Here is a 22764-nt window from a genome sequence, read left to right on the forward strand (position 1 = left end):
TGCACCCCAAAATTCAGAACACTTACCCTAAGGTGGAATGAGTCCTTGCTTGGGGTACCTACCACTTAACTTGGTCAGGACCAATGCCCAGCCAGCCCTCCAAGTTCAGGAAAACTAGGATGCAGCCTGAACCCAGCTGGCTTAGCCCAAAGGCACTCTGTTTAAAAGGGAGTAAAATCATCCTGGGCCCCAGTCCACTTTCAGAGAATATCTACAGTTTGCAGAGGGAAGTGGGGAGGGGGGAGTGGGGGAGTGTTTGAGGATAAGAATTACAAACTTCTCAGTTTTTACTATGAGTCTGTATGTTAAAAATTGCATGCATATATATACTATATAAGTTGTACACATAAAAACTTATAAGGCTAAAGATACACACTGAACTATTATGTCTAGGAAACTGGTTTTCTTTTTTTAGTAAGTGTGTATTACTTTCTTAATAAAAAATAAAAACCAACCCTCCAATACGATTCCAATGCATCCCTACACACTAAATTACTAATATTATAGCTACAATACATAATATATAAGTAACATTTTATACAGTTTGAGAGTTAGTAGATTAGCTTGGGTTTACTGATGATGCAGGTTCATTATCCAAATATTTGGATAGCAGCTTCTAAGCCCTATGACTCAACCTGGGCATGAGGAAAATAGGGTTCAAGATAAAAGAAAGACAGCATCCTTCCTCCCTACAAATTCCATCTAATAGATGAGAAACAAATGATTATAAAACAATGTGCCATTAGAAAGCTATAAGCCAAGAACTACAGAGTTAAAAAAATAAAAATGGGGTGACATTCACCCAGCAGATGACTTAATAAAAACATCCCAGACCAATGAGAACATGAAGGATTTGAGACTATAAGGGATACAAGGTAGTTTAGAATATATGTTAAACATATGATGAAGGACGCGGCTGGAAAGGCTGAATCAAGCAGTAGAAATGAGTGGAAGAGAGGATAAATGAAAGGAACTATTTTAAAGGAATTAAATGTGGTGAATGATTAACAACAAGGATTACAATTACTACTATACTGTTAATGGCTGGAGGAAAAGGGGAAGAAGATAAGAAACGCTTATAGATATTTGATTTCAGATGTACCAAAAGGGAGTTATTTACAGAACCCCTGGAGAGGGACATCTAACTGAAACTGGAAATGCGTGTGCTAGATAGGATCAATTGGTATTCAGCTGCCATTTGTACCACCTTATGTTGTCCCCTCCCAGGCTGCAGAGGATGGAAAGAAATCCAAAAACGTCTATTTCTCAGACTCTTAAATTTTTGCTTGTGGATGCAAATTAGGTTTCACCAATTAGATGTACTAGCCAAAGATTTAGAAGGGAAAAATGAGGCAAAGGCCATCTCCTGAGGTTTCTTAAAAGTTTTCTGTTACCATGCAAGGTACTGAAAGACCAGTATCCAGGTTCCAGCTTAAGCATCAGCACTGATACAGCACTAGTAATGGCCAGAAATTCTGTGTCCATTGTTGGAGCAATTGTGGCAGCAAGACTTTTCCAACTCCTGGATCAGAGACAAGGTATTGTGTTTCTGAATTCCAGATTCAGCTGTGGTCCTCCAGCTACATGATTACAGCAGATGTTGCAGCATCCCTAGAAGGTCAGTTTGGAATATCCTGGCATCATTCTACAAGACTCAGCCTAAAGATCATTCCCTCAGCCCTTCCAATAATCATCTAAGCATCTAATTCCCTTTATGAAATCCTTTTCTGTTTAAAATGGCCAGAATGGTTTCTTCCCTTTAAGGAGTCCAGACTGATTCAATGTTTCAATCTTAAGAAGAAAGTCTTGACAAGAAATACATATTTGAGAACTGCTGGTATTAAGTGGTATATATAGGAATGAATATATATATATGGCGGGGGGGGCGCGTGTGTGCTAGCCCCCATAGATCAAGAATCATCAACCCCCCCCACACAGTAGTAACTGATAACAGCTTAGGAATAGAGGAGGAGCCCCCAAAAAGTAGGCTGGAAAGGACAGGTCAGAAAAAGAAAAGGACTAGGGACCTACTGGTACCCATGAAATGTTTGCTGGGATGAACTAAGCACAAAACACAGGAAAAGCTGGAAGAAATGATGACCCAAGAGACCTCAGTACTATCCAAGCTTTATCATATGTATACAGTTCTGAAAAAAATCACTTAAATTCTCTATTTCTATTTTTTACCAGTTTTAACACGGCAAATAATATTTCCACCAATATACTTTATAGGGCTTTGTGATTTTAAGATAACATAGAAAAGATAAGACAGAATACTGTTACATAAACAATGTTATTAAGGTATGTAAATTGTTAAATAAATGCAATAAATTTAAAGAGGAAAAGGTGGAATGAGCAAAATGAAGAAATTTCTCGGACAGAGGATAATGTTCAGTTATAAAGAAAGTAAAAGTAGCTAATAAACATGAAAAAAATTCAGCCCACTAGTATGAAAGAAAAGGTATTATTTTCACTTATCAAACTACTAACATTCTGCTATCATTCTTCCCTCCCCGCTTTGTTCTTTTGAAAAATAAGGAAATGATCCAACAGGCACTTCCAATATACCTTTGTTGGGAGTGTATATGATTTGGGTTCAACCTTTCAGAAAAGTGACTTTGTAATATACACCATAAATGTTTCTAAGTTCAAATTCCTTATAACGGTTATAAAAATTCTAACAATTTATACGAAGAAAAAACTGCAATTCAGGCAACATGTTATGCAAAGATACTAATGGCAGTGTCTTTATAATTATAATAAAATCCTTCAAGTAAGCTAAATGCTTAACAGAATAGTGAAATTACTGTACATTTAGCCAAAGATACTATGAAGCTATTAAAAGTGTGTTGTGTACCAAAATACTTTCTAAAATGAAGAAATACTCAAAATATTAATAAATCAGAGCTCAAAAAACCATAAGTATATGACAGAGTTAAACTAGAAGAAAATTCAACTAAATATGTCATAAGTACTTTTTTCTGGTATTTGAGACTATTTTTATTTTCTTTATAAAATTTTTTACAATTTGCTTTATAAGCAGAAAAGAATTTTTTTCAATCTTACTTTTAAAAAAGGTTTTAAAAAATTTAAAAATTCTAAAATGTTTCAAACAGAGAAAAGTTGAATGAGTAATACAACAAATACCATGTGCTCACCACCAAGATTCAAATTTGTGAACAGTCTCCTTATTAAAATGCGCGTTTGAATTCAAATTTATAACAGAAATAAGTTTCTCGTTTACTTATTTCTCTGGAGCTCAGATTTCTTAAAAGTCTATTACCCTATCACTGTTTTCTACTTTGCTTCTATGATTATTATACAACAAATATTTAAAAACTCAAACTCAGTGCAAGGAAAAAGGTTTACAATCTTATGAACAATTTCCAGAAAGCTTACTTGGCTTTATGAGAAAATCTGTTTTCTGAAGACTTCAGCCTGAGAAAGCACATAAATGATCACTTCTGCTATTCACATAATTAGAAGAAAAGTAATAAAAATTTAATTTGAAAATTCCATATCTTCAAGTTTTTAAAATGACATTAGTATCTTAGAAAATGAAAAAAATGTTCTTGTCTTATCATCCATCCAAAGTAATGAATCTACAATTACTGAGTTAAAATGTATTGTACCTTTCTGTTTCTAATATATCCACTATATATTGCCTCTTTATTTTTCTCCTTCTTCTCAAAATCTTCTTTAGAAAGTACAAGTTCATGAACATCCTGGGAATCTGCAGGTTTGCTTATCATCTGTTAAATATTAAAAAGAGTACTTTATAAATTCCCACAACTTAAACTGGATAACTAACACATTTAGAAAGTCAACCTCAAAATATTTTGATCAACTTTCACTTTTAAGAAATATTTTTACTTACTCTGGCTGATTGTCCAACAAAGAAAACAGCCTGCTTGCCCCCAACACCAAAATAGGAAATATCACTATTTAAACTGCGTGGCACTGGTAGTGGTCGAACATATCCTGAATGATCACTAAAATAAAACATTACATTAATGCAATGATGTTAAACAAACTACTCAGGTGCTAAAGGAAATTGTTATAGCAGTTTTATTAAGTGTTAATAAAATGATCCCCGAGCCAGATAACGCCCCTATTCAAATGTAAAAGAGCCAAAAGCCAAAACATCATCTAGTCCAATGGCTCTCAAAGTTTATTACCCAGACCAGCTGCATCAGCAACACCTGGAAATGCTAAGAAATGCAAATTCTTGGGCCCACCCTGATAAATCAGAAAATCTCAAATATCTGAATAACTCTACAATCTTCCCTTCAAAATTGTTTACTCCTTCAAAACTCATTAAAATATTGCCTCAATACTAATGGGAATTACAGCAAAGAGATTCTTATTTCCATGTATCATGACAAACGAAGAGCTCTGATTGAACCTCCTACTGCACCATAACAACACTCCGGAGAGTAGGCATCCCTGGTCTCTCGAAATATAGGCAAGATCGCTAGGGACACCATTTCCCAGTATCAGAAATAAGCAGAATTGGGGATGAGGCTGGAACCACTATTACACCAAATGGAAAGGTTAGAGAGCAGATGTGGCATAGCTGGAAAGATTTAGAGAACACAAAGATACATTCAAAAACACTTACCCATAAGAAACAAAGAAAAAAAGGAATGAAAAATATCAAAGTGGGACTAAAAACATGAATGACTGAAGGATAATATCTCACACACAAGTTTAAATGTACTTGGAGAAAGAGAGGAGAGAACAGATAAAAGCTGCAAATATTCTCAAACCACTAAAAGGCATAGATCCACAGATTCAGACCAAAAGAGCCCAAACAGGATACATAAAAAGAAATCCACATCACAGTGAACACTAAAAACAAAACAGAAGAACTAATAAACAGACTGAGAGAGAAATGGCTTTGCAGGCTTTGACAGCAACAGTATAAGACAGTGGAATATTATCTCCAAAGGGCCAAGAGAAAAGGTCAATGTAGAACTGAGAACTAGGACTAAATAAAGAATTTACAGACAAAATCCAAGGGAATTTACCATTAAGAGATTTGCTCTAAAGGAATGTTCCTACAAGCACAATCTGACATACAAGGTTATCATAATATGGTAAGTACAAAGGTAATTTTTAATATATGTGTTAAAAAATTTTTCATGTGTTGTTAGAAAAAATGGTGAATATAATTTGTGGGATTTCCGAAGTCAGACTTGAAATACTAGACGACAAAAGTATAACTTTGGGAAGGAAGTGATCAGAGATAAAGTGTTCCAAATTTTTTAATATGGGAGAAGGGAGGTGTTTTTTTAAATTTTGAAGTATGATGTTAATATGCATTTTTAAATTTCAAAGACAACCAGGAAAACAAACAGATAAATTCTAAAATATTAAAAGAGAAAAAAAGGTAGAACAACATTTTCAAAAGCAACAACAAAAAGATGCAATGAATTTAAAAACAAAGAAAACAAAAACAGAGAAATAATGGGATAAATAAAAATATTTTAATTGGTATAAAAAGTTCTCACCCATATATCAATAATCAAAATAAAGACAACAATGACCAGGTAAAACACCATAATACCAGACCTACAAAACAAAGCACACAAAAAATAGCCCCCTGACAACATACAAAGCAACCGCCATACACAAACTCATCTCCACACAACAAAGACACAAACCTGCCCCCATGCAAAAAAGCATGCGTATACACAAACACCCCACACAATACACAAACCACACAACATGCATGCACACTTACAGTGCTCCCCCAACACAAACACACAATGTATACAACACCAACTATAAAAAGAACATCTTAAAAGAGTCAGAGAAACCATACATTCCGAGAAACAAAGATAAGAATGACAATGGATTTTTCATTGTAAACTGTGCAAGTCAGTAGAAATGGAGTAGCATTTTTATTTTTTTATTTTTTTTTTTTTTTTTAAACATTTTTTTTTTTTTTTAGAAATTCACGTTCTTTTTTATTTATTTATTTATGACTGTGTTGAGTCTTCGTTTTTGTGCGAGGGCTTTCTCTAGTTGCGGCAAGTGGGGACCACTCTTCATCGCGGTGCGCGGGCCTCTCACCATCGCGGCCTCTCTTGTTGCGGAGCACAGGCTCCAGACGCGCAGGCTCAGTAATTGTGGCTCACGGGCCCAGTTGCTCCGTGGCATGTGGGATCTTCCCAGACCAGGGCTCGAACCCGTGTCCCCTGCATTGGCAGGCAGATTCTCAACCACTGCGCCACCAGGGAAGCCCGGAGTAGCATTTTTAATGTACTAAAATGTTTAACAAAGTCAACCTAAAATTCTATACTCAACAAAAATACGTTTAAAGGGGGAAGGAGGGTAAGAATAGATCCAAACTTTATCAGACATACAAAAGCTGAAAAAATTCACTGAGAGCAAACATGAATTATAAAAACTGTTAAAAGACCTTTAGGAATGAAAATGATACTATGGATTTAAACAAAGGAATGAAGACCACCAGAAATGGTAAATACGTGGGTAAACATAAACTGCCTCAGGGACTCAAACTAATACTTGTATATGAATGTTCATAGCAGCATTATTCACAATATACAAAAAAGGTAGAAACAAGACAACCGTCCATTAACCTATGAATAGAAAAATGTAGTATAGCTGCATAATTCAGCCATAAAAAGGGGTGAAGTTCTGATACAATCTACAACATGGATGAACCCTGAAAACATTATGCTAAGTGAAATAAACCAGAAACAAAATGACAAATATTGTATGATTCCTCTTAAATGAAGTACCTAGAATAGGCAAATGCATTGAAACAGAAAGTAGAACTGTGGTTACCAGCAGCTGGAGGTGCGGAGAATACAGAGTTATCTTTTAATGGCTATGAAGTTTGTTTGGGAAAGACAAAAATCTTTGAAAATACATAATGGTAATGGTTGTAAAACACTGTGAATATAATTAATGCTACCAAATTATACACTTTAATTTAATGTTATACTTTTTTTTAACCACATTTTTAAGAAAACAACTGTTAAAAAGAGAAACTCATAGAAACAGACAGTAGAAAAGTGGTTGACAGGGACTGGGGAGTGTGGGAAATAGGTAGAGGTTGGTAAAAGGGTACAAACTTTCATCAATAAGATGAATAAGGTCTGAGGAGCTAATGTATAACATTGTTAAGTACAGTCAATAACACTACTGTGTAACTGAAATCTGCTAAGAGAGTAGAACTGTGATAAATTAAAGATGTATACTATGAACCCTAGTTGCCAGTAAAACAAAAGAACAGAGTAGCAGCTAATAAGTCAATGAAGGAAACAGTGGAAGCACACATACACACACACACTCAATTTGAAATAAGGCAGAAAAAAGGGAAATGTGGGGAAAAAGGGAAAAATAAACAAATAAGAAAGATGGTAACCAAGAATACTGATAATCACATTAAATGTAATTGGTCTAAACATCCCAATTAAAAGGCAGAGATCGTCAATTTTAATACATAACCAAATGCTGCCTAAAAGAAACACTCTTTAAATATTACGAGACAGTAGGTTAAAAGGTTGGAAAATGAGTTACCATTTCAATACTAATGAAAACAGAGCTGGAGGAGATATATTAATATCGGACAAAGTTAATAAAAGAATATTACCTGGGAATAAAGAACAATTAAACAAATATGCACATAAATAAAATAGACTACCTTTCTCTGCTTGAGTTTTTAAAATTACATTAGACTGTTGAAATAAAAATAACATGGTCTGATATGGTTCTCAATATATGTAGAGGTAACACTTAAAACTAAATTATAAATGGGAGAGAGTTAAAATACCTAAATAATTTGGTGAGATTTCTGTAATTCACTTTAATTGGCAAAATGTCCATACTAAGAGACTGTAATACAGTATTCCCTGGAGCAGCCATTAAAAAATAAATAAATAAATAAAAGATATACTTGAAAACCACTATAAAGAAAACAGTGTAGTAAAATATGTTCAAGTAAACCACAAAAAGGCCAGAAAAGACAAATGCAAAACAAAGGGAACAAACAGAAAAGTTAAAACAGGACATATTTGAGTCCTAATGTATCAATAATTAAAAATAAGTAAATGTAATAGTACAAATACACTAAATAAAACTGACAGAGTGAATTAAAAACTGACCCAACCAGGGACTTCACTGGTGGTCCAGTGTTTAAGAATCCACCTTCCAATGCAGGGGATGGGGGTTTGATCCCTGGTCAGGGAGCTAGGATCCCATGCGCTGCAGGGCAACTAAGCCTGTAAGCCCCAACTACTGAGCCCACGAGCTCTGGAGCCTGCATGCCACAACTAGAGAGAAATCTGTGCACCGCAACTACTGAGCCTGCATGCCACAACGAAGATCCCACGTGCCACAACTAAGACCTGACACAGCCAAAAAAAATAAATAAATATTCTAAAAAGACTATAGTCAAAAAAATTTTTTAAATAAATTAAAAAATTAAAAAAAATTAAAAATGACCCAACCGTATGCTGTCTACAAGAAACTCATTTTAAATATAATGATATAGGTATTTTAAAAGAAAATGGATAAGAAAAGATATACCATACAAACATAAACAAAAAGAAAGCTGGAGTGGCTACACTATCAAATAAAATACATTTCAGAGCAAGAAATTATCAGGGACAGAAGCATTATGGGAACTTCCCTGGTGGCGCAGTGGTTAAGAATCCGCCTGCCAATACAGGGGACACAGGTTTGAGCCCTGGTCTGGGAAGATCCCACGTGCTGCGGAGCAACTAAGCCTGTGAGCCACACTACTGAGCCTGCGTGCTGCAACTACTGAAGCCCATGCCCCTAGAGCCTGTGTTCCGCAACAAGAGAAGCCACTGCAATGAGAAGCCCATGCACCGCAATGAGAACCCCACGCACCGCAATGAAGGGTAGCCCTCGCTCGCCGCAACTAGAGAAAGCCCATGCGCAGCAACAAAGACCCAACGCAGACAAAAAATAAATTAATTTTTTTTAAAAAGGCATTATGAAAGGGTCAGTTCACTGAAAAGTCCTAACAATCTCAATTATGCATACAAAAAATAACACAAGTTAAAAATACACAGAGCAAAAATTCAGAGAACTGGAGCTCTTCAATACTCCTCTCTTAGTTACTACTGCTACACAGAAAATCAGCAAGGATAAGAAAGAACTGAAAAATATTATCAACAGATGGAATCTAATTGAGATTTACAGAACACTCCTCCCAGCAACAGCAAAATACACATTCTTTTCAAGGACACAGAAAATTCACCAAAATATAGATCACATCCTAGGTCATAAAACAAATTTCAACAAATTTAAAAGAACTGAAACCATATAGAGTATGTTCTCTGAATATAATAAAGTCAAACTAGAAATCAACATAAAGACAAGAAAATCTATTGGGAGCATTTGGAAATTGAACAACACATTCCAAAAAAGATCCATGGATCAAAAAGCAAGTTGCAAGGGAAATAAAAGTTACACTGAACTGAATGAAAGTGAAATTACAGCATATTAAAACTTGTGGGATACAGCAAAAGTTGTCCTGAGAAGAAAATTTATAACACAAAATATTCATGTTAGAAAAGAAGTAAAAAAAAACCTGTAAGATTCCACATCAAGATACTACAAAAAGAGCAAATAAACCCAAAGTAAGAAGGGCATAAATAATAAAGAGCAGAAATCAAAGAATTTGAAAACAGGAAAACAGAAAATTTATCAAAGCAAGCACTAGTTCTTTACAAACATTACCCACAACTATATGCCAATAAAATTGAAAATTTAACAAAATGGACTAATTCCTAGTAAAATATAACTTACCAAAGCTAAATCAGTAAGAAATAGAAAGCCAAAATATTCTTATAACTCTATAAAGAAATCAAAGCAATAGTTAAAAATTCCTCCTGCAAAAAACATACCACATCCAAATGGTTTCCCAAGTGAGTTTTATCGAACTTTCGTAAGTGGTTAAAGTATAAATTAATACGATCACTTTGGAAAATAATTCGCCATTACCTTGTAAGTTGGAACATTCATTTTTATATCCTACAAATTCCCTCCTAGGCATATACCTAAAACTTACGTAGATTTGGACCAGGAAATATATATAACAGAATACTACACACACACCCCATATATAAGATAGTACTGCTAACAATTGCTAAAACTTGGGGGAGAAAGCCAAATGCCCACTGACTGGAGACTGGATAAATAAAGTGGGATTCCTTTTTGGTATATATTAAAGATTACATGGTTATGAAAATGAATGTACTACAGACCCACACAAATATGCAATCTTAGTAACCTAATATTAAATGAAAATGCAAGTCCCTTATAGATCAACATATAGTATGATTACACTTTTTCATATTATCAAAAACAAGCAAAATTAGATATATACATTTAACAAAAGGAAATAGCTAACACATATATATGGAATCTAAAAAAAAAAATGGTTCTGAAGAACCTAGGGGCAGGACAGGAATAAAGACGCAGACGTAGAGAATGGACTTGAGGACACAGGGAGGGGGAAGGGTAAGCTGGGTCAAAGTAAGAGAATGGCAATTGAGATATATACACTACCAAACGTAAAATAGCTAGCTAGTGGGAAGCAGCCACATAGCACAGGGATATCAGCTTGGTGCTTTGTGACCACTTAGAGGGGTGGTATAGGGAGGGTGGAAGGGAGACGCAAGAGGGAGGGGATATGGGGATATATGTATACGTACAGCTGATTCACTTTGTTATACAGCAGAAACTAACACACAATGTAAAGCAATTATACTCTAAAAAAGATGTTTAAAAGAAAAAAAGTAAACAGAAGAACAATTCAAGATACTTGTTAACTTTGGTGGCAGGGATGAGGAGGACACAGATATAAGTTACAGTATATTCTACTTACTGGATTGGGTGGCAAATTCTGGTTATTCAGCTTATTAAATTTTTCAATAAATAAACTTTAAAAGGGCATGTCCTACACCATTGTAAAGCAATTATACTCCAATAAAGATGTTAAAAAAAAAAGGGCATGTCCTGCATTGATACATTGTAATAAACCAAGAATTAATTAAATTCTATGAACAAAATATTAAGAAAAATAAAGAGTGAATAGGTTCTAAGACTTTAATTACTATGACAATACTTCCAGGAAATATGCTGAAAATACCCTCCCCTAAATATTCTCCTTAAAACACATATGGGGAAGTACATTAAAAGTTTGGGAGGGCAGAACTCAGAGATAAAACAATATATACATACTTAATCTGATTCAAAACTAAGGAATTCTGTTCACTGATTAGGAATGGACACACTTAATGACCAGGCAGTAAGTTTCCTTTTTCAACCTTTTTCCTAAGTTTCTTTTTCCATTCATGAAAGCCTAACCTAAGCAAAAACCCTATTACAGCAAATAAGGCTGAAAATACTAATTTCCAGTAGGTTTTAGACTTGTGTAAATGAGTTCAGAAAATTCCTATATCCACACTCATGGGCTATATAGATCTCCCTTCATGAAGATAAATATAATCTAAGATCTTAAGAAACAATTTTGCATCACAGAAGGAGTCCTCTGGAGAATTTAGAAAGTCACCTCCCTCAAAATAAATTTTTATCACAGTCTAAAAAAGTTTCAGAAACTATCTCATCCTTATTCTTCATACAATATAAGAGGGCACTATATCTTTGTGAAACAACAGTATTAGAAAAGAGAAGCAAAATCTGCATGAAAATGTATGATAAAAGGTGTAGAAGGTAAGAAAAAGGAATAGGAGAGACGATCAAATTAGTAAAAAGAAGCAGGTAAGTGATTCAGGAAATATGGTAGAGAGACTATGTATATATATTTAGATCTCACTATCTCCAATCTACCACAGGGAAAAAAAATCAGCCACAATGAAGAAAGTGGCAAATGGCCATAGGTAACTAACCGAGCTTCTGGAATACACGTGTCTCATCTCGATACAGATGTGTCTCATCTGTGAGACACAATGGAAATAACCAAATTAAAGTAGGATGCCTAAATGTTACATTCTCTAAATTCAAGTAAGTACAAATATCTACTTGAAAGTTCATCTTAATTGCAGAAAAATACTAAAGACAATTGAGCTTTTTCTTTAGGAAAATTAGGGAAAACCCTGTTGGGAGTCCATTTCTACAACCTAAAAGTGGCATGGGAAACAGGCCATGTGGCATGCTATTTTTATTTTCCAAAAAACGGCTGACTGAGTTGAGAGCTTTTTAATTGCTGAGCAAGTTTAAAGTGCAGAAAGTAGCACTGATCCAACACACATCTGAATTATGGCCACCCAGCTGGTCTAACTGATGTCACCCTTCTTTCTTCCACAAAATAATTAAATGAACACATAGTATTACAACAAGGTTCTAGGTATCTAATTTAACTTATGATTGTAACAGTGCCTCAGTCATGAGCAAATTTCCTAGGTCCAGGTAATGTTCTTTATCTTAGGGGTTTGGATTAGACCAGTGTATGCACTTGTCAAAAATCAGTTAATTGAGTGATCACTTCCAGAATGGCAAAGTAAGAACATATGAAAATCCACTCGTTGATAAACACAAAAACAACACCTGAAAAAATTGTCAACATCAACTTTTTCAGAACTGCAAAAATTAACTTAAGTCTTGCAACAATCCAAGGAGTGTTTATTTAAGACACATTGATGAGTTTTGGTAAAAACTGCGAGCTCTGTTATGTTTTAACATACCCTCTCCCATTCCCCTCTCACCAGCTCCACAGAAGCCTTGAAAACAAACAGCCCTGCAATCATGTTGCAAACTAACAGCTTAGGAGTCACTGGAATGTGTTTGGAGTTCCCCAAAAGCTCCTTCCGCACAGAATTGCCATTATTGGATCTGACAGTTCCACAGAAACTTCCACTTGCAGGGTTTGTCTTTATTTGACCTAACTCAGAACTTGCTCTCTGTGAAAAGCATTTTCCTTGGGTCATTTGTCAAAAACAATCAGTGGCAGATGTTTACCATCAAAGCTGACTAAGGCAATGAAAACAGTTGGGAGAAAACAAGAATCTGGGCAAATACTCAGAAGAAAAAGCTGGGGAATGAGAGGTCCATAGTGGTTTTTAAAAGCTCCAACATAGTCATGAGAATCAAGGTCACACTCATGTGCAGGATTGTATACATACTCAAGAAAGAACTGAGAAGGCTCTAATCTCTTATTTCTGGTTGACTTTGAGGTTTGGTGCAACCAAGAGTTAAAGGCTAAGGCAGAGCTGTAAACTTCCTGCTGGAACAATAAAAACAGCCCAGTATGCACACAGAACCCCTTGGCAAAAGCTGTAAGACTTAGTGGTTCCAGACATTCAAGGAAATGTCTGATCATTAGTTGACCACCAAATTAACTGAGCAGAGACTTAAGGGGCAACACAAGATAAAGAATACAGGTTTTACAGAATTAGTTTAGGGAAGTCACTATACAAACAACAAAAAGACAAAAGCAACAGTAAGCCCTGGGGAGAAAGATAAATCTGATTTCCAGATTTGCCACACTATATAATTTAAAATGTCCTATTCTAGGGACTTCCCTGGTGGTCCAGTGGTTAAGACTCCACGCTTCCAATGCAAGGGGCACGGGTTTGATCCCTGGTAGAGGAACTAAGATCCTGTCCATGCCAGGCGTGGACAAAAGATAAATAAATAAAATAAAATGTCCTATTCTAAACAAAAAAACTATGTGCCACACCAAGAAATATTAAAGTCTGGCCTACACACAGGGAAAATAGCACTCAGTAAAAACTGTCCCAGAGAAAACCCAGGGATTAATTAGACTTAGCAGACAAAGATTTAAGTCAGCTTTTTTATAACAAATGCTGGAGAGGGTGTGGAGGAAAGGGAACCCTCCTATACTGTTGGTGGGAACATAAGTTGGTGCAGCCACTATGGAAAACAGTATGGAGGTTCCTCAAAAAACTAAAACTAGAGTTGCCATATGATCCAGCCATCCCACTCCTGGGCATATATCTGATGAAAAATATAATTCAAAAAGATACATGCACCCCTATGTTCACAGCAGCGCTACTCACAATAGCCAAGATGTGGAAACAACCTAAATGTCCATCAACAGATGAACAGATGATGAAGATGTATACACACACACACACACACACACACACACACACACACACACACACACACAGTGGAATACTACTCAGCCATAAAAAGGAATGAAATAATGCCATTTGCAGTAACATGGATGGAACTAGAGATTATCATACTAATTGAAGTCAGAAAGAGACAATTACCATACGATATCACTTATATGTGGAATCTAAAATATGACGCAAATGAACTCATCAACAAAACAGAAACACTCACAGACATATAGAACAGACTTGTGATTGCCAAGGGTGGGGGTGGGAGAGGGATGGAGTGAGAGTTTGGGGTTAGCAGGTGCAAACTAGTATACATAGGACAGATAAACAACAAGGTCCTACAGTATAGCACAGGGAGCTATATTCAATATTCTGTGATAAACCATAATGGAAAAGAATTTTTTAAAAAAGGAATTCTATATATATGTATAACTGAATCACTTTGCTATGCAGCAGAAATTAACACATTATAAATCAATTATATTTCAATTTAAAAAATTTTTTTAAATAAATCAGCTATTTTAAATACATTCAGTGAACTAATAGAAATTATGTCTAATGAAGTAAAGGAAAGTATGAGAACAGTATTTTACCAAACAGAGAATATCAGTAGAAACAGAAACTACTAACAAAGAACCAAACAAATTCTGGAATTGAAAAAAAGAAAACAACTGAAATGAAAAATTCAGTTAGGTGGCTCATGAGCAGATATGAATTGGCAGAAGAAATAATCAGTGAACTTTAAGGCAGGTTGATTGAGATTATTCAGTCTGAGAAACAAACTGAAGAAAAAAACCCCATCAATGGAGGGGATAAGATGAGCCACAGAAGGACAGGAGAGGAAGAATATTTGAATAATGGCCAAAAACTTCCCAAATTTGATGAAAACATTAACCTAGACATCCAAGAAGCTCAACAAACACCAAACAGTATGAACTCAAAAACTAGACACGCCACAAACCATTAAAAGCCAGAGAATCTTGAAAGCAGAGAGAAGTGACTAGTCACATACAAGGGATACTCAAGATTAACAGCTGATTCCTCATCAGAAACTATGGAGTCAGAAGACAGTAGACTAATGTATTCAAAGTGCTGACAGAAAAAGACAGTCAACCAAGAATTCTTCATTCAGCACAAGTAGCTTTCAAAAGTAAAGGAAAGAGGGCTTCCCTGGTGGCGCAGTGGTTGAGCGTCAGCTTGCCAATGCAGGGGACGTGGGTTCGAGCCCTGCTCTGGGAAGATCCCACATGCCGTGGAGCAACTAGATCCGTGAGCCACAACTACTGAGCTCTGCGCATCTGGAGCCTGTGCTCCACAACAACAGAAGCCGCGATAGAGAGAGGCCCGCGCACCGCGATGAAGAGCGGCCCCTGCTTGCCGCAACTGGAGAAAGCCCTTGCACAGAAACGAAGACCCAACACAGCTAAAAATAAATAAATAATAAAAATAAAGGAATTCCTTAAAAAAAAAAAAAAAGGAAAGGAAAGAGATTAAGACATTCACAGATAAACAAAACCTGAGGGAATCTGTCATCAGCACATCTGCCGCAAAGCAGCTACTAAAGAAGAGTCCCTTGGACTAAACTGAAGAGACACTAGAAAGTAACTTGAATACAAGAAAAAACAAAGAGTAAAGCAGAGGTAACTACATAAATAGAAAAAGACAGTATAAGTGTATTTTTTACAACTCTCCTCCTGATTTAAAAGACAGGTGTATAAAGCACTAACTATAAAACTGTGTTGACAGGGTTATAATGTATAATCATGTCCTTTATATGAAAATAATAATACAAAGAAGTGGGAGGGAAATGGAGCTATATAGAAGCAAAGTTTGTATGTATTATTGACATTAAATTGGTGTTAATCCAAAGTGGACTGTTATAAATTAAAATGTTAATTGTAATCCCTAAAAAAACAACTGAAGAAGTAGATTAACAACTATTCAAAGTATATCAGTGATTGCAATGAGAGACAAGATTGACTACAAGTGGTTACAGGGTTTCTTCTGGAGTGATGAAAATGTTCTGGACTTATTGGTGATGGCTGCACAACTTTGTGACTATATGAATTATATTACCATAAAAAAATTTAATGAAGATACACTTCAGACAGATGTGAGCATTTCAATGTAAATTTTACCTCAAAAAAACTCCCTGAATTCTACATAATGATACCAATACTTAAAGCAGCAGGAGAAAGTTTACTGATATCTGTAATTTATTTTGAACTGAATCAAAAAATGAGATGACCTGAAGGATAGTCAGATAAAAAGATACGTGGTAACGCAACTGTCAGTGGTAGAAACTTAGTATGAGTATCTTGGGTACTGACTGTAGAATTTCAACTTTTCTGTATAATTGAAAATATTCATAAAATTTTGAGGAAAAGAATAGTGTCCAGTAAACATTCAGATCCAGCTTGTGGACTGTTCTACAACTAGCCTGAACTCTACCAAAAAAAATGACAATTTCATGAAAGACACAAATGTGGGGAATTATAGAATAAAGGAGAAAAGAAAGACATGACAAAGGGGAAAAATCTGAATATGGACATTAGATATTTTGAATCACTGAGAAATGTCTTGGGTATAAAGGTATTATGGCTATTTATGAGAACATCGCTGTGAAGGAAATAGATGCTACAGTATTAAGCAGTGAAATATCATAAAGTTTGCAACTTAACCTTCAAATGATTTAGGGAGAGAAAGTGTGTGTGCTGTGTGTGCATGCATGTGCACACCCACACATACATAAACAGATAGACAGAAGATAACAAATGTGGCAAAATGTTAACATAAATCTAGGTGAAGGATATATGAGTGCTAATACTGCTCTTTCAACTTATTTGCTGGCTTTTTATTTGAAGTTTTTTCAACTTATTTGTTGATTTGAAATTTTCAAAATAAAAAAGTGGAGGGAAAGGTAGTACCAAGGTGGGTGAGAGTTATAAAGAATATTGCCAAATCAGAACTCTCACCTCATCTCCCTCTACCCTCCCCTTCATATGCACTTAACCACACTGGTCTCCTTTCCGTCTCTCAAACGAAACAAGCTGATCACAGTTTCAGGGTCTTTGTATTTGCTGATGTTCCTTCTACTTGGAATACTCTTCACCTAGATTTTCGCTTGGGTGTTTTTTTCTAATCATTGAAGCCTCAACTCAAATGTAACCTCAAAGAGGCTGCCCTCTTTTCTAGTCACCTTACCTAAAGGAGATGGCCATCAGGCTCTAACATATTACTCAATATTTTCTTAATCAGTCAACTGAAGTGCTTATACACTTTTTGGTTTACTTTTGGCTTTTCCTCTACTACAACATAAGCTACAGTCAAGATAGTCAGCTGTTTTGTATTTGTAGGCTGTCCTTCCTTTTCTTCCACAGCCTGTCTCCTACGATACCCATCCTTATAGCCAATAAAAAACTAAATTAGAAGCAGTAAAACAACTGATAATTTTTTCTATAGGAGTAGAAGCTAGAGGAGTGAGGGGGGTACAACTATGCTAACAGAAACTGGAGTGGGTTAAGGGACTGATACTGGACTCAAAGACAGTATGAGTACATAACAGCTATAACAACAACTGACTGTTTACTGATACAACACCTATAAAAAGCTAGGACCAGAACATACAACAGGTAGATTTCTACCAAAAATTAAAATTTCCCTAACATTTGAATTAAGTTTAAAAGTCTGTGTTGTGCTAAAATCTAGAGAAATCTTAATAAACTGTAGGCTCTACTTCTTTCTACTCTTCCACTTGATTTAACTAACATTTTTCTGACCTTTTTGCCCCAATCTACCATCTGTTCTCCTTTCATTTCTACCTAATATTTCTATCTTATGCTAAATTCTATCTTTAGACTATGAAAGACGTGATCTTTGCCTTCTTTACGGCTATTTTATAAATCCCTGAAGTGGCACGTATTCAAGAAAATACTGAAAAAGAATACTTGCAGAAAAATCTGAAGCCACAAATGAGAAGTAGTAACTACAATGATAGCTTGTATTTATTGACTGCTTATCATTTGCCAGGCTCTAAGGACTTCACATGTACTAACTCACTTGGTTTTCACAAAACCTTATGAGGTATTATCCCCATTTTACAGACATGTAAACTGAGATAAAAAGAAGTAAACTACCTTGACCAGTGTCATACAATTAGTAAGGCTAGAATTCAAATGAGACCAAATGATTCCAGAGCCCTTGTTCTTCACTTATTGCTGCCTCTCACCATGGCATTGTAAGTCTTTACAAATTTGATGAAAATTCTGAGAGTGCTGAAATTTCAGAAGTGAGAAGGCAAATGTGTTAACTATATTAATTTTACACATTACTGAGACTGTTCCTTAAATTTGGGTGACTTTCCTTGACACAGCAGAAAGAAAAACAGGACATGAACAAATACTAACTACTTAGTAAGAATGCCAACTGATTCTTCCCAAATGTGTTTCCCGAAGTACACAACATAGCTGCCATAACTATTGTATTTAGAGCCATGAGGTTGGATGGAATCACCAAGTGAGGAATTAGGAGAAGATAAGGGACCAAGGACTAAGCCCTGAGGCACTGAAACATTAAGAAGGTGGAGAGACGTCCCTGGTGGCACGGTGGTTAAGAATCCACCTGCCAATGCAGGGGACATGGGTTCGAGCCCTGGTCCAGGAAGATCCCACATGCCACGGAGCAACTAAGACTGCATGCCACAACTACTGAGCCTGCGCTCTAGAGCCCGCAAGCCACAACTACTGAGCCCATGTGCCACAACTACTGAAGCCCACGCGCCTAGAGCCCATGCTCCGCAACAAAGCCAAGCCACCACAATGAGAAGCCCTCACACCTCAACAAAGAGTAGCTCCCGCTCGCCGCAACTAGAGAAAGCCTGCATGCAGCAACGAAGACCCAATGCAGTCAAAAATAAATAAATAAATAAAATTAATTAAAAAGAAAAAAAACTCCTATATACCTCAGGAAATGCAAAAAGAATCATTCAATGGAAGGGCGCAATATGATTTATGCAGTTTTGACTATTTCTAAGTACTGGTCATAAAAACTTTATTATAAAAATCTAAATAAATATGCTGATAACATCAAAACCTCCAATGTATCATGTATAACTAAAGAAATATAAGAGTTCTTATCCTTATTAAAATACCCAGCTGCCCATAAAAAAAGTGAGTAAGGTTTTCTAACCTTTCAAAGTCACCTTGCCTTGTAAATTTTGACAACCTATACACGGCCCAGTTGTTAAGCTGTTTAGAGGTCATTCCTCTTCCATTATCTATCACTGCAACGGCAGGTTTTCCTTGTGTTTCATCAAAATGCTATGAAATAAAATAAGTTCAAAAAGATAGGAAAAGTCAAATCAATATTAAAAACATGAAAAGTTAATATAAAAAAAGTGATTCATTGGGCTCATTCATACATTGCTGGAGGAAGTGTACACTAATACAACTTTCTGAAAGGCACTTCAGCAGTATGAATCAAAGGCCTTAGAATTCTTCATGTCCTTTAACCCAGAAATTCCATTTCTCAGAATTTAGCTTGAGAAACTAATCGGAGATATGTACAAAAATCTATAAGGATACTCATCATGCCAGCACTGCTTACAATGGCAAAAATATAGGAAAAAAATCTAAAAGTTCAACAACAGTAGACTGATTATATAATTTATATTACAGTCAATAAACCAAACTGCAGCAGTGGTATATTATATTGCAGAATATTCATGATATGGCAATGTTTACAATGTACTATTAAGGGAAAATAAAAGATCACAAATAACAAAATGTACAATATGATCACACATACATGTATACATATATGCATAGAAAAAGGGCACGTGAAAAAATTTTAATGACTGAAGAGACATCAGATAATTATTTCTACTTTTAGTTTATCTTTATTTTCTAATTTTTCTCCAATGAACCTGTAGTACTTCTATAAAAGGACAAGTTAAATTGCTTTAGAGTATTATCTCCTTACCAATTTGATCTGTATTCTTCTAACACCAGTGTTACGAGAAGTGGCAGACAATGAATTATCAATTAATTCTGCAAGAGCAAATGCTGGAAGAGAATGAGAAAACGTTATTGCTTAAGTTTTCCCTCCTAAATACTTCATATAAAAGTTCAAAGTAGAAGAAACTCTGAAGTACCTTAAGCCATCACTTTTATTTTCCAAAGAGCTAGAATTAAAGTATTATCCTGATCCTAATGACACAAACATAATAAAGGCATCACCAATCACCCCCAGCATAAAAAAGCAGTCACCAACCAGTACTTGCATGGCACTACACAGCATGAGTCAGCCAGCCATGATTCCTGGCTTCAAGGAGTTTATAATCTAAAGACAGACATACACACATAAGAGACAAACAGAAGACCATAACCATAAAATCAAATAGTAGTCTGTGGTACGTAATTACATCATGCACAAGTCAAACGTAAGCACATTTTGAGATATAAGGACAACTATAAAGCAACTATAAAAGTGTCTATTGAGAGCTAATTTAAATAGATATCTCACAACAGCAACTTGTGAAATGGCAGAATGTATCTGCTTAATTGACACAAAACTGCTCTTAATGGGCTTCCCTGGTGGCGCAGTGGTTGAGAATCTGCCTGCTAATGCAGGGGACACGGGTTCGAGCCCTGGTCTGGGAAGATCCCACATGCCGCGGAGCAACTAGGCCCGTGAGCCACAACTACTGAGCCTGCGCGTCTGGAGCCTGTGCTCCGCAACAAGAGAGGCCGCGATAGTGAAGAGGCCCGCGTACCGCGATGAAGAGTGGCCCCCACTTGCCGCAACTAGAGAAAGCCCTCGCACAGAAACGAAAACCTAACACAGCCAAAAATAAATATTAAATAAATAAATAAATACATAAATAAATAAAAAAGAAAAAAAAAAAAAAAAAACTGCTCTTAATTTCCTACTACACAGCCAGCTTGACCTTCAGTTTATCACTGGCTCAGCACTGTTCCTAACATTCTCCTTTCTCCAGGGTCAGTACCCAAACTATTTCTCACTTTTATTCCCCTAATTAAAAGGGGGAACATACTAAATTAATGTATCTTCCCCTGAAGCTTAACCCAACTTAAGCGTAATTAATCCACAGAGTAGCACTCCAGCAAGCACTTCCACACTCTCAACACTCAGGGGATGTCTATGTTTATAAGCTAGTTAGAAAGAAGTTACCACAAATCAGCTATCTATAAAGACCTGGCGAAGGGTATTAACTAGGAAATGGAGAAGTAGGGACACTGAAGGAAATGCAAGGAAAAAGAGTTAAAAGAAATCTCAAAGAAAGAAATGAGTAGAATTTAGTATATGATTAGATATAAAGAGAGAAAGAAAAAGAAATCCAAGGTGGTTTTGAGTACTTGCTCCAGAAGACTGGATAAATGGTCGTATTTTCCATAAAATTTAGAAGGAGAAAAATTTACAAGGGAGGAAAGAAAACTTCAGTTTTAGATGCGATACCCTATCACTATATCAAGCTCAATGAGTAGAGGTGTTCCACAGAGAGCTGGAACAGACTATACTTAATGGAGAGAGTAAAGACAGCCAGAGATAAATGCTTCATTGACACAGAATAGTTTAGACTTGGGTAAGTTCACTTCAAGTATAAAAAGATAAACATGACTTAAAGAATTATCCACCATACAGTCAACAGTAACCAGAAGTAGCATCAAAGGCACAGGAAACAGAGGCAGGGAAAGACCCAGGAATTTAATGTGAAGTCACAGAAATCAAAGCAGGAGTTTAAACAGTGATATTCTCTGCCTATTCATATAATGACAGTAGGAATGAAAACCCATATAACCAATCTGGAAGGTAATTAATCTATATCAAAAGTCTTAAAAATGAATGTATCTACTGACTCCATGATTATACATTTAAAAACTTATCCTCAGAGAATTAAAGATTCATTCAATATGCAGATATATAAACCCTTTCACCTAGATTCACATGTTGTTAACATTTTGCCACATGGCTCCTATGCATTTTTTAAATTTAATTTTTATTTTATATTAAAGTATAGTTGATTTACAATGGTGTGTTAGTTTCAGGTGTATAGCAAAGTGATTCAGTTATACATATATATAAATATATATATTCTTTTTCTACATTCTCTTCCATTATAGGTTATTATAAGATATTGAGTATAGTTCCCTGTGCTATATAGTACGTCCTTGTTGGTTATCTATTTTATATATAGTAGGGTGTATATTTTAATCCCAAACTTGTAATTTACCCCCCACCAAATGCATTTTTGACTTAGAATATTTCCAACTTACATGGGTTTATCTGGCATAGAGGTGTAGAGGAAACATAGGTTGCAATTTTAAATAGGGTGAACAAGATAAGTTTTGTTGAGAAGGTAATAGATAAACAAGACTTGAATGAGGTGCAGGACTGAGAAAGAGGCTATCCAAGCAGAGGGTCCTAAGCTGAGAATAAAGCTGGCAGTGAAGAGGAATGAACAAGCAACAAGAGCTGTGGAAACAAAGTCAGAGAGGTACAAAGCACAGCTTCTAAGACCATGCAAGCAATTGTAAAGACTTCGGCGTTTACCCTTAGTGAAACAATCTGACTTCTCAAACCTTACGTGTACAGGCATGAAAAGAGAGAGACGAGGCCACTGTATAAT

General features: G+C 35.7%; 1 protein-coding gene across 2 annotated transcripts in view; it reads right to left on the reverse strand.

The window, feature by feature from the left end:
• The window catches only part of SMCHD1 (structural maintenance of chromosomes flexible hinge domain containing 1), a 135254-nt gene that overhangs the window by 98553 nt on the left and 13937 nt on the right, over positions 1-22764 (reverse strand). Inside the window, exons 1-5 of one of the 2 annotated variants that reach the window (XM_059894372.1) lie at positions 20269-20287; positions 20097-20179; positions 19305-19435; positions 3878-3992; positions 3633-3752 (exon numbers count right to left, since the gene is read on the reverse strand). In XM_059894372.1, the coding sequence (XP_059750355.1) occupies positions 3633-3752; positions 3878-3992; positions 19305-19378 (309 nt within the window). In that variant the 5' untranslated portion in view covers positions 19379-19435; positions 20097-20179; positions 20269-20287. Of the gene's footprint in view, positions 1-3632; positions 3753-3877; positions 3993-19304; positions 19436-20096; positions 20180-20268; positions 20288-22764 lie in introns of those variants that run through there. The other variant, XM_059894371.1, reaches the window with a different exon arrangement.

Source organism: Balaenoptera ricei, chromosome 14 (genome assembly GCF_028023285.1).
Source record: "Balaenoptera ricei isolate mBalRic1 chromosome 14, mBalRic1.hap2, whole genome shotgun sequence".
NCBI classification, from domain to species: domain Eukaryota; kingdom Metazoa; phylum Chordata; class Mammalia; order Artiodactyla; family Balaenopteridae; genus Balaenoptera; species Balaenoptera ricei.